Consider the following 12585-nt stretch of genomic DNA (forward strand, 5'->3'; position numbering starts at 1 on the left):
ACCTTTACTTCACTGCTTTTGAATCCACAGACTACATTTTATTATTGCTCTAAAATTCCCCGAATCAATAGTCTAATTTTTTTTTTTTCGGGTCATAGTTATGATTATATATATGTTGGTTATCAGTTGATAAATGCAGGTTCCATGTTTCTTCTGTTAATTAGTTTTTCTTTTTTGAATTTTGATGCAGGCAGGCCTGGAAGAGGGTCACCCCCTCCTTGGGTCCATCCTCTCCTCCCCCCCGAGGATCTCCGAATGGCTCCCTTCCCCATTTTCTCTGATGGTGGCACCTCTGCCTCCTGTGTCAGAGGGGGCCCTCCGGAGTTTCCCAGCTTACCACTTCATGTAGGTGGGTTATACTGTGAATGGTTAACTAACCTTAATCTTGTACTAATTTTTGTGTTTTTTTTTTGTTTTTTGTACCTTTTTCTCTGCATCTTTCCTACTGTTTTCTCCATTCCTCTCGTCTTTCTCCCTCTCAACCTTTTGGACGCCATCCATCTCCGGGACCCGGTTCTTGCTCGGGGGGTCGCAGACCTCCAAACCGCACCCACCATGGATAATCGCTTTGTGAACTTCCTACTAAATCCACTAGGTAAGCTACCGTTTCCCCCCCCAACGTATCCACCATGATTGACATATTTTCACTAAACGTAAAAGGCCTTAACTCGAATGTTAAGAGAAGCCTAGCATTATGAGAGTTTAAACGGTCTAAGGCTGACATTATTTTCATTCAGGAGACACTCCTTGCTAAAACGGGCACCATGACATTTGCGCGAAGACACTATCCTCACATGTACCAGGCCTCTGGTCCACATAAACAAGCAGGGGTAGCAATCCTTTTTAAGCAAGGTTCCTCCTTCCAGTTACAATCTCTATATTCAGACCCATTGGGACACTACCTCATCCTCCAAAGCCTTTGGAAGGGTGCTAATCTCACTTTATGCAATGTCTATGCCCCAAACACGAATCAAATTCCCTTTTTGTCTAAGGTCCTTGACCGCCTGTTTGAGGCCCCCCATCAATACCTGGTGATTGGAGGGGATTTTAACCTCATCCACTCTCCGGGTCTTGATAAACATTCTGTGGGTCAGGGGAAAACCCAAGTAACTATCAATAGAAAAGCCACCCAATTTCGCCAACTAACTAGAAAATATGCCCTGTTCGACACATGGCTTACCACCTACCCATCAGCTAAACAATTTGCTTTCTATTCCCATCCCCATAAGTCCCACTCACGACTAGATTATTTTTTTTGTCAATGCTCCGACTCTGCGAACGTGCATGGACTCAGATATCCAGGCTATCTCATGGTTGGATCATGCCCCGGTTACGCTCCCCCTGGCACTCTCCTCAAGCTCCTTTCGTAAATGCCATTGGCGTCTGAACGACTTCCTACTTAAACATGACCCATCAAGAGTAGAATTGGAACAAACCCTGAAGCGGTACTTTGTGGAAAATTGTTCCCCTGAGATTTCCGCCTCATCTCTGTGGGAGGCCCATAAGGCGGTCTTCCGAGGCCAATGTATCTCGCTTTCTACTGCCCTGAAAAGGAACGCTAATGCAACACGCTGCGCCCTCTTAGACAAACTTAAACATTTAGAAGCGCACCTGCTCTCATCCCCGTCCCTAGCGATCCTTAGAGAACTCGTCAGTGTTAGGGCTGGATTGAGAGATATTGACCTGGGTAAGATAGAAAAGGCGTTGATTAGGCTTAGACAGACTTATTACGACAAAGCCAATAAGCCACACACGCTCTTGGAGAAACAGCTTCGCGACAGGGCAGCAACAACTACCATTACACATCTTAGAGACACAAACGGTGTCCTTCAATCTCACCCTAACAAAATAGCACAGCTTTTTCATGATTTCTACTCTACCCTGTATAATGATCCAAGTGTCCCGCACAACCCATCCCCTCCTGACTTGTCCCAGGCCATCCATACCTATTTAACAGACACAGATACCCCTAGGCTCACCTCCTCTGCTCTGGGGACTCTTAATGCCTCCATTACAGAGGAGGAAGTAACAGAAATGATTAAACTATTACAGGGGGAGGTGAATGTAGGTGGACCATGGATCCCAGATTGCTTCAAACTGTTTAGCCGTGTCCTGTAGAATGCTCGCCATCTTTTCATGTGACATTATCCATGATATCATTAGTTTAGCTGTAGTTAGGGAGACACAGGACTGCTTCCAAGCATGAGCAATATTGATCTTAGCTCAGAGTAAAATAAAATGTACTAAATTCTGCGTATTTTTGGAAAGCCTACTTGGCCTCATGTTCAGTAAAGCGACTTGCAGCGTTTTGGGGATAGCAGCCCCTGTGACCCTAAAATATTTTATTCCAATAACCTCTTATACGGGGGCATGTCCACCATGTATGCAAGAGAGAGCCTAAGTGGCCGCAACCTCTAAAGCATAGAGGGGACGTGTCTGGGAAGATCTTCACGAGGCAAAGGGGTACATGATACCATTATGTAATGACATTCACACAAGCTTCAATTAGCAAAATATTTGTGATTTCCTTAAAGGATCTATGAAAGCCATGCTTGTGATGTTGCAGGATCTATGAAAGCTCATGCTTGTAATATTGCATTTGTAACACGTGCTCCAAACTCCCTGTTTGTCTGCTCTGCTGATTGGAATTCCCTGTTTATGATCTCTGATCGGATATTGACTATTCTCTGAACTCGGCCTGCCTTTTAACTATGGATTGGACCCTGACTACTCTAAACTTTGCCTGGTTTGTACCTGGACTGTCTTCGAACCACTTGTTTTGCTCAGTTCGTGCCTGCCCTGGTTTAGTAGCCAGGCACTATATCATTGTGTTGAAGCCCTGGGGCAACGAGTACAGGTAGGCCTGCTTGCCTTATGGGAAGGGGGCTGCTATAGGTGAAGAACATAGAAGCTAGCTATAGCATCTTACCACCTGCGTTAGGGGTAAGTGTGACTCCATGGGATCTTAACCTGGTTCTGTCGGTTCTTTAAAGATTGCTCTTTGAACCTATCAGAGATATTCCTCTGTCTCTCCCTACTAACAAGGTTGCCTTTCTCTTCACCATCACTTCTACAAGTCAAATTTTACTTCTACAAAGTGAGTTGACAGCCTTAACCTGTAAGGAACCCTTTCTTGTGCTACACAAGGACAAGGTTCTTCTGAGACCCAGGGCCTCTTTTCTTCTCAATGTAAATTCTTCCTTTCACCTTAACTAGTACACTGTTCTACCGTCTCACTGTGCTGCTCCTAAACATCCTATTGGGATTTCTCTCAATTGTTTGAATATGGGGCGAGCTGTTCAAATGTATTTATCAACTACAGTCTTTGATAGTTTAACTATTTGTTCCTGAAGCCTGCTTCTCATTTCATGATCACTAGGTGGATTTGACAGCTCATTATTCAAGCTTATTACCTCAAGTACAAGGTCCCCCCTTTACCTGTCAGGGTGCACTCTACCAGATCAGTTAATGCTTCCTGGATTTTCATCATCAGGCATTGGCCTCTCGGATTTGTAAGGCTACCACTGTTCACACCTTCTATAAGTTTTACTAGTTGGATGTTCTGGCCTCATCCAATGAAGACTTGGGTCCTAGGGCTCTTTAGGCAGCCCTGTAGACAATGTTAAGCCATTTCTGTTAAGCCATTGTTTTTTTTGTGTGGACCTGTTAGTCTTTGTTTGCTCTGTTACTCACCCCTCAGTTGGAATGCATTTTTATATCCCAGTGTACCTGAATATTGTTCCTGTGTCCCGTAATGTACGTTTAAGAAAACAGGATTTTGACTTAGCTTAAATTTATTTTCTTGGAGTATATTACAGGACACAGGTCCCTCCCTTCTGTTTATATGATCTGCTCTTTGATAACAAATTGAGGCAGACTGGGAATGGGAGGGGTTGTACTGGGTTGTCATTACAGCTTTGCTCTCCAGTGGCCAATTTTCTGAAGGTAGCATTAACAAGTAAAAAGGCGCAATGCTCAGATACCTCAATATGATAATATGTAGTCCTTAATAGTCCAAAGGGCAGAGATCAGGGGAAAATATATATAGGTGAGTCTGTAAGGGCAGCCACCAAGAAGACCAGAAGCGGGTTCCAGTAAAACTAGGAAGGAAAGGAAGGAAACAAGGAAAGGGGCGCCTCTGAGTATATATCATAAAAAACAAATTTATTGAAAAAACAATATCCACTCACACGGAGAGAATTAAAGTTGAGTCCAGGTACATCCCTGGTGTCAGAGAACTCACACAGCAAGCACCCGTCTCCATGCAGCAGCTGCCAATCCTCGTACTGCTAATGCCAAGGTGCATGACAAATGAGATCCAGGGTGGACATGCACAATGGCACCTCTATGCGAATGCGCACGTGCGCTAACGCGCGTCCGCGAGTACAAAGCGCTAATATGCTAACGCGCATGCGCCAATGTGCCAAAGTGTTAATGTGCTAATGCGCATGTGCCAATGTGCTAAGTTGCTAATGCGCATGCGCGTACGCACATACGCTGGCGCGAATCCTGGCACACAGCACCCTATATAAACAGAGAGTCTGCCTAGCATCAGTGCTGGATTGTCTTCAGCTTGTTCCTGTGTTCCTGTTGTGTTACTCTGCCCGATTGACCTTGTTCCTGAAAACCCGGCTATCTTCTGACCATTCTCTTGGATCTCCCCTGCCTGCTGAACCTGCCTCTACTTGCAATACTGACCTTGGCTTGAACTTATGATTACGGCTCTGCCTCCTGACTCTGTACCCTGCTGCCTGTCTGTTGCCAACCCCTGCCTCTTCCTGACTACGGTTTTGCCTTCTGACTTGGTACCCCGCTGCCAGCCTGTTGCCGACTCCTGCCTGTTCCTGATTCTGCAGTTGATCCTGATCTGACTCCCGCTGAACAAGTTTTGTGATCAGTTTCCACATCTCCTCAGCAGAGGTTCCTATATCTCCAAGTTCCAGCCTCCTGCCTGCAGGCACCTGCACCCTTTCGTTGCCCTCGCACTCCCTGTACCCACCACCAGGGGTGCTTGGACCGGAACCGTGCAAGAGGCCACCCTCATCATTTCGGGCTCCGCTGTAAGGTACGTGACACCTGGGCTGAAGAGGTGGGACTACAGGTCAAAGTGAGTCCTTTTCTGACTTGCACCACATAAGATCCCAAGGAGGGTAGGGTCACAGCAAGTCCTCCTTAAGCTGACCAGTAGGGATGAGCTTCGTGTTCGAGTCGAACCCATGTTCGACTCGAACATCGGCTGTTCGATCGTTCGCCGAATTGCGAACGTTATGGGCCGTTCGCGCTAAATTCGTGTGGCGCGTCACGGCCCATAATTCACTGCGGCATCGCAGTGCATTGCTGGCTGATGATTGGCCAAGCATGCACTATGACCCGCATGCTTGGCCAATCACAGCGCCGTCAGTAGAGAGAGCTGTAATTGGCCAAAGCCAGGGTGGCTTTGGCCAATTATGGCTCAGGGGATTTAGTACACACCCCACACTATATAAGGCCGCCTGCACGGCGGCCCTGTGTAGTGTGTGTTCCGGTGTGCTGAGAGATAGAGAGAGAGAGAGACAGTGTCATTTGATTTGAGTTAGATAGATTAGGCAGAACAGTCAGTCAGTTAGCTGCACTTACAGTGTATTGTGTATATATATGCATCCCAGGTGTTGCATATATATATATACACTGTATTCAGTTTAGCTAGATCCGTTCCTGTTATCTTCTATCTAGACTATTTACATTTAATGCAGTGCGTCCTGCTCACAGTGTTCAGCTAGATCCGTTCCTGCTATTTACATTTAGTGCAGTGCGTCCTGCTCACAGTGTTCAGCTAGATCCGTTCCTGTTATCTTCTAGACTATTTACATTTAGTGCAGTGCGTCCTGCTCACAGTGTTCAGCTAGATCCGTTCCTGCAATTTACATTTAGTGCAGTGCGTCCTGCTCACAGTGTTCAGCTAGATCCGTTCCTGCTATTTACATTTAGTGCAGTGCGTCCTGCTCACAGTGTTCAGCTAGATCCGTTCCTGCTATTTACATTTAGTGCAGTGCGTCCTGCTCACAGTGTTCAGCTAGATCCGTTCCTGCTATTTACATTTAGTGCAGTGCGTCCTGCTCACAGTGTTCAGCTAGATCCGTTCCTGTTAAATTCCTACTGACCGGCAGGCTTGTCTGGTTACAGTATATAAAGCTACCTGAAGAAAATTACAGGTGTTCTATTTGATCCTATTAGTACCACGGTCAGGCAGCTAGACTATTTACATTTAGTACAGTGCGTCCTGCTCACAGTGTTCAGCTAGATCCGTTCCTGTTATCTTCCTACTGACAGGCAGGCTTGTCTGGTTACAGTATATAAAGCTACCTGAAGAAAATTACAGGTGTTCTATTTGATCCTATTAGTACCACGGTCAGGCAGCTAGACTATTTACATTTAGTACAGTGCGTCCTGCTCACAGTGTACAGCTAGATCCGTTCCTGTTATCTTCCTACTGACAGGCAGGCTTGTCTGGTTACAGTATATAAAGCTACCTGAAGAAAATTACAGGTGTTCTATTTGATCCTATTAGTACCACGGTCAGGCAGCTAGACTATTTACATTTAGTACAGTGCGTCCTGCTCACAGTGTTCAGCTAGATCCGTTCCTGTTATCTTCCTACTGACAGGCAGGCTTGTCTGGTTACAGTATATAAAGCTACTTGAAGAAAATTACAGGTGTTCTATCCCAGCTTAGTGCAGCTACAGGCCATTAGTATGTCTGGAAGGCCAAGAAGGAGAGGCAGACAGTCACAAGCCAATAAGAGAGGGCAAGCAGGCTCTGTGTCTAGTGCTGGTCGTGGAGACGGTGCATCCTCATCAGCACGTGGCCATGGGACACGCTTGGCCTTTTTTTCGGCAGCTGGCCATGTTGAGCCGCAACATGCGGAAGACTTGGTCGAGTGGATGACCAAGCCGTCCTCATCCTCCTCATCCTCTCTCACCCATGCCCAGGGTGCTTTGTCTGGCAAAGCAGCGGCCTCTTCCCTCAGCTCAATGTCATCAGTGACTCCTTCCCTAGCTCCACCATGTCCTCATGAGGATTCCCTCGAACTGTTTGACCACAGTGTTGGGTACATGCTCCAGGAGGATGCCCAGCGTTTGGAAGGCTCTGATGACGATACTGAGCTCGATGAAGGCAGTAACATGAGCGCGGACAGAGGGGGTGCCCAAGAAGGACAGCAATCTGGCAGTCATGCTCCCCCTGCTGCAGCATACTGCCAGGTTTGCTCCAGTGATGAGGAGGGAGGGGATGATGAGGTCACTGACTCAACGTGGGTGCCTGATAGGAGAGAGGAGGAGGAGGAGGAGGAGGAGGAGGAGGAGGAGGAGGAGGCGGCAGCACATCACCAACGAGGCAGGATGCCCTCCAGGGGCCAGCCTAAGGGCAGCACATTGACTGCATCACACCCCAAAGCTCCACATGTGCAGGGCGCTGCAGTCTCTGCGCGTTATTCAAAAAGTTCTTTGGTGTGGGCCTTTTTTGAGACGAGTGCATCAGATCGCACCGCTGCTATTTGCAACATATGTCTCAAGCGTATCTCGCGTGGCCAAAATATCTCCCGCTTGGGTACCACATGCTTGACCAGACATATGTTGACCTGCCATGCAGTTCGTTGGCAAGCGTATCTAAAAGACCCACACCAAAGAACAAAGAGGATCTCTCCTTGCTCCTCATCAGCTGAGATTTCCAACCCCACTAGACCTTCAGTCCTCTCTGAGACCTGCAGTGAGAGGAATGAAGGTGTAGAATTAGGTGTGTCACAGCCAAGTACTTGTGGGCAATCTGCTTTTGGTACACCGACGTCAGATTGTACCAGGCAAATTTCCCTGCCCCAGCTGCTGCACCGCCGAAAGAAGTTTGCTCCCAGCCATCCACATGCCCAGCGGTTGAATGCTAGCTTGGCAAAATTGCTAGCACTTCAACTGCTGCCTTTTCAGTTGGTAGACTCTGCCCCCTTCCGTGAGTTTGTGGAATGTGCGGTTCCTCAGTGGCAGGTACCCAAACGCCACTTTTTCTCACGGAAGGCGATTCCGGCTCTCTACCGGCATGTGGAAGGCAATGTCCATGCCTCGCTGGACAGGGCGGTCAGCGGTAAGGTGCATATTACCGCTGACTCATGGTCCAGCAGGCATGGACAGGGACGTTACCTAAGTTTCACGGCGCATTGGGTGACTCTGCTGGCAGCTGGGAAGGATGCAGGACAAGGTGCAGTAGTGTTGGAGGTTGTTCCGCCACCACGCCTCCAAAATGCTGATTGTGACACACCTCTCTCCTCCACCCCCTCCTCTTCTTCTTCCTCCATGGCCTCTTCCTCGGAACCAGCGGTGCTCCGTAGGCGTTCAAGGGGCTACGCAAGTACGCAGGCCAAAAGATGCCATGCGGTGCTTGAGCTGGTGTGCTTGGGGGACAGGAGCCACACTGGGGCAGAGGTTCTGTCAGCTCTGCAGGGGCAGGTTCAGAGGTGGTTGACGCCACGCCAACTTAAGGCAGGAATGGTGGTTTGCGACAATGGCACCAACCTCCTCTCTGCCCTCCGACAGGGACAAATGACCCATGTGCCCTGTTTGGCTCACGTCCTTAACTTGGTGGTGCAGCGGTTCTTGGGCAGGTACCCGGGCTTACAGGATGTCCTGAGGCAGGCCAGGAAAGTCTGTGTGCATTTCCGCCGGTCATATAATGCCAGTGCTCGTCTGACGGACCTCCAAAAGGAGTTTAACCTGCCCAAGAACCGCCTAATCTGTGACATGCCCACCAGGTGGAACTCAACGTTGGCCATGCTGCAGCGGCTGCACACGCAGCAGAGGGCCATCAATGAGTACCTGTGCGACTATGGCACCAGGACAGGGTCAGGGGAGCTTGGTTTTTTTTCCCCACGCCAGTGGGCCATGATCAGGGATGCATGCACTGTCCTGTCACCATTCGAGGAGGCCACGAGGATGGTGAGCAGTGACAGTGCATGCATCAGTGACACTGTCCCCCTTGTCCACCTGTTGGAGCACACGCTGCGTGGAATAATGGACAGGGCACTTGAGGCAGAACAGAGGCAGGAAGAGGAGGACTTCCTTAGCTCTCAAGGCCCCCTTTATCCAGACAGTGTTCCTGCGTGCCCGCCGATCACACAGGAAGAGGACGAGGAGGAAGAGGAGGAGGAGGAAGATTGTGTCAGTATGGAGGTGGAGCCTGGCACTCAGCATCAGCAGCAGTCTTTAAGGGATCAGTCCCAAGAAACACATGGACTTGTACGTGGCTGGGAGGAGGTGGCTGCGGACCATGTCGTTCTTAGTGACCCAGAGGACTCCGGACCGAATGCCTCAGCAAACCTACGCTGCATGGCCTCCCTGATCCTGCAAAGCCTGCGTAAGGATCCTCGTATTCGTGGTATCAAGGAGAAGGACCAATACTGGCTGGCAACCCTCCTTGATCCACGTTACAAGGGTAAGGTTGCGGACCTTATCTTGCCATCGCAGAGGGAGCAGAGGATGAAACATCTTCGGGAGGCCTTGCAGAAAGGTCTGTGCAACGCGTTCCCAGAGACTGGGAGGTTACAAACTCCTGTTTCTGGACAACGTGTTGCTGAGGCTTCGGTCAGTCAAAGAAGGAGCGGTGGAGAAGGTGGCCGTCTGACCGATGCGTTCAGACAATTTTTTGGTCCGCAGCCCCAAGGTATGATCGGTTCCAGCAACCATCGCCAGCGTCTGTTTTACATGGTGCAGGAATACCTAGGGGCAAGATCAGACTTGGACACCTTTCCCACCGAAAATCCTCTGGGTTACTGGGTCTTGAGGATGGATCACTGGCCAGAGCTTGCACAGTATGCAATTGAGCTACTGGCCTGTCCTGCATCCAGCGTTCTTTCGGAACGCACATTCAGTGCTGCTGGAGGCGTGGTAACCGATCACAGGGTGCGTCTGTCCACCGACTCGGTCGATCGGCTGACCTTCATAAAAATGAATGAGTCTTGGATCACCACCAGCTACCAAGCACCTGATGCTGATGTAACCGAATAATTTTTTTTGAAATCTCAGATCCCTTCAAAGACTGCCTATGCTGATGCTGAGTGACTATCCCTGAGTAATTATCCTCTTCCTCCTCAATCATCACGCTGATAGCTTGTAAGAACATTTTTGGTTCTGGGCGCCACCACCAGTGCCTAAGGCACAATTTTTCAGCCCCTGTTTAACAGGGGCGTGTAATTACAATTTTTGATGTAATACTTTGCAGCAGGGCTCGTTCCTGCATTCCAACTAGAGTGTCTGTGAGGGGTTGCAGTGTTGTGGCACCAGCACCAGTGCCTAGGGCCCAATTTTTCTGCCCCTGTCTAACAGGGGCGTGTAATTACAATTTTTGATGCAATACTTTGCAGCAGGGCTCGTTCCTGCGTTCCAACTAGAGTGTCTGTGAGGGGTTGCAGTGTTGTGGCACCAGCACCAGTGCCTAAGGCCCAATTTTTCTGCCCCTGTCTAACAGGGGCGTGTAATTACAATTTTTGAAGCAATAATTTGCAGCAGGGCTCGTTCCTGCGTTCCAACTAGAGTGTCTGTGAGGGGTTGCAGTGTTGTGGCACCAGCACCAGTGCCTAAGGCCTAATTTTTCAGCTCCTGTTCAACAGGGGCATGTAATTACAATTCTTGATCTAATATTTCACAGCAGGGCCCTGTGAGGGCTTACAGTGTTGTGGCCACAGCAACACCTAAGGCCCAAATTTCTGCTGAGTATATAGGGCAGGACCCTACTTTCAAACATCTAACTTACAAACGACTCCTACTTGCAAACGGAAGGAGACAACAGGAAGTGAGATGAAATCTACCCCTAGGAAGGGAAATTCTCTCCTGTAAGAGTTAATATGGGAAAACAATTTCTCCTTTCCACTGATGCTTTCCAATCCTTGTTCCACAAAAAAACCCAAATTTTCAAAAAACATTTTTCATTGGGACAAAAAAGTGAGGTGAAATCTTCTGAAGAGGAGGAAAGACAGCAAAACAAATGTCACAGGGGTGATAACCCTTCCCTATGTTTTCCAAAAAGCTTAGAAAAGATTTTTTGGCTGGAGCTAAACACGTTAAAAATGTTCAAAATTACAAACAGATTCTACTTAACAACAAACCTACAGTCCCTGTCTTGTTTGCACCGCCTGTATACTGCTGTTCAGAGTATATAGGGCCTGGTGGCCCCACACCTTTCCTTATTTTAATTTGGGTGCGGGGTTCCCCTTAATATCCATACAAGACCCAAAGGGCCTGGTAATGGACTGGGGGGTACCCATGCCGTTTGTCTCACTGATTTTCATCCATATTGCCATGACCCGACATGACATTAAACCCGCAAGCAGTTTTAAATGAGATTTTTTCCTTTAAAAATGACATTTGGTGCAGGGACTGTTCTAAACATGGGAAACACGCGTCACTTTACAGGCATACTATAGACACCCCCCAGGTACGATATTTAAAGGAATATTTCACTTTTTTTTTTTTACTTTAAGCATCATTAAAATCATTGCTCCCGAAAAAACGGCCGTTTTTAAAAGTTTTTTTTGCATTGATACATGTCCCCTGGGGTAGGACCCGGGTCCCCAAACCCTTTTTAGGACAATACCATGCAAATTAGCCTTTAAAATGAGCACTTTTGATTTCGAACGTTCGAGTCCCATAGACGTCAATGGGGTTCTAACGTTCGTGCGAACTTTCGGTCCGTTCGCGGGTTCTGGTGCGAACCGAACCGGGGGGTGTTCGGCTCATCCCTACTGACCAGGTGTTTGCACATCCGAATAAAATGGAATCAAAGAAAGTCCACTTAGCAGGGTGTAGGTTCCAGGGAGGATGAGGGCAGTGTACTGCCAGAGCCTGTGACAACCCGCGCTGCAGCTTCATGGTTCCCGTCCAGCGTCCACAACGATGGAAAAAACGGCCGGGCAGTCGGAACCAGAACAATGCTTGGAAGGCAAACAGCGTGGCGCTGGGCTGTGAAGTCACTATGATGCGACGCGTTTCCGAGCCTGCGTGCTATGAATGGTGTGATAGCCTCGCTCCTTTCTCATGCATAGAGTGTGGGGGCGGGGCCAGAACAAATATAAGCAGTAGGGGAAAATGACTAGCTGTAGAAAAATGACCATTAGACAGCTCAAAGTGAGTTAAGTTAAGCATACTATTTATTGATAATGAGCAAAGAAAACATAATTAATCAAAAATTTTTAAAAAATCTTAAAAAAATCATTTTTCATTATTTAAAAAAAGAAAGGGAAAGGAGAAATAGGGGGGGAGTGTAATTTAGGACAATACGTGCAAAGATGGAAATTGGTTATCCTTAGTCTATTACAGTGCATAATGTATATTTTTATCTCTAATTATAAATTTCAGGGCAGGGTTACCATATACTTACTGAAATACGAACCCGCCCCCCCATATAAAAGATAAGAAGGAAATATAGAAATCTGTGGTAGAAATCACAAAAACAGGGTTAGGAGCTGACATAGGCAGCTCTAGGCTTTGTGAGGCCTTAGGCAAAATTTAGACACGAGGCCCCACTCACGCCCATAATGGATAAAAAAAATTCAAGCAAGTAAAAATGGCT

General features: G+C 47.9%; 1 protein-coding gene across 3 annotated transcripts in view; it reads left to right on the forward strand.

Moving 5' to 3' along the window:
* LOC141121578 (von Willebrand factor A domain-containing protein 5A-like) overlaps positions 1-12585 on the forward strand; it is a 155851-nt gene that overhangs the window by 121541 nt on the left and 21725 nt on the right. For 2 of the 3 annotated variants that reach the window (XM_073611216.1, XM_073611223.1), the window contains exon 15: positions 536-595. The exons of the other annotated variant lie outside the window; for it this stretch is intronic. In XM_073611216.1, the coding sequence (XP_073467317.1) occupies positions 536-595 (60 nt within the window). The remainder of the gene's footprint in view (positions 1-535; positions 596-12585) is intronic. 3 annotated transcript variants of the gene reach the window in all.

The sequence above is a fragment of the Aquarana catesbeiana genome, linkage group LG01 (genome assembly GCF_042186555.1).
Source record: "Aquarana catesbeiana isolate 2022-GZ linkage group LG01, ASM4218655v1, whole genome shotgun sequence".
Lineage (NCBI taxonomy): Eukaryota > Metazoa > Chordata > Amphibia > Anura > Ranidae > Aquarana > Aquarana catesbeiana.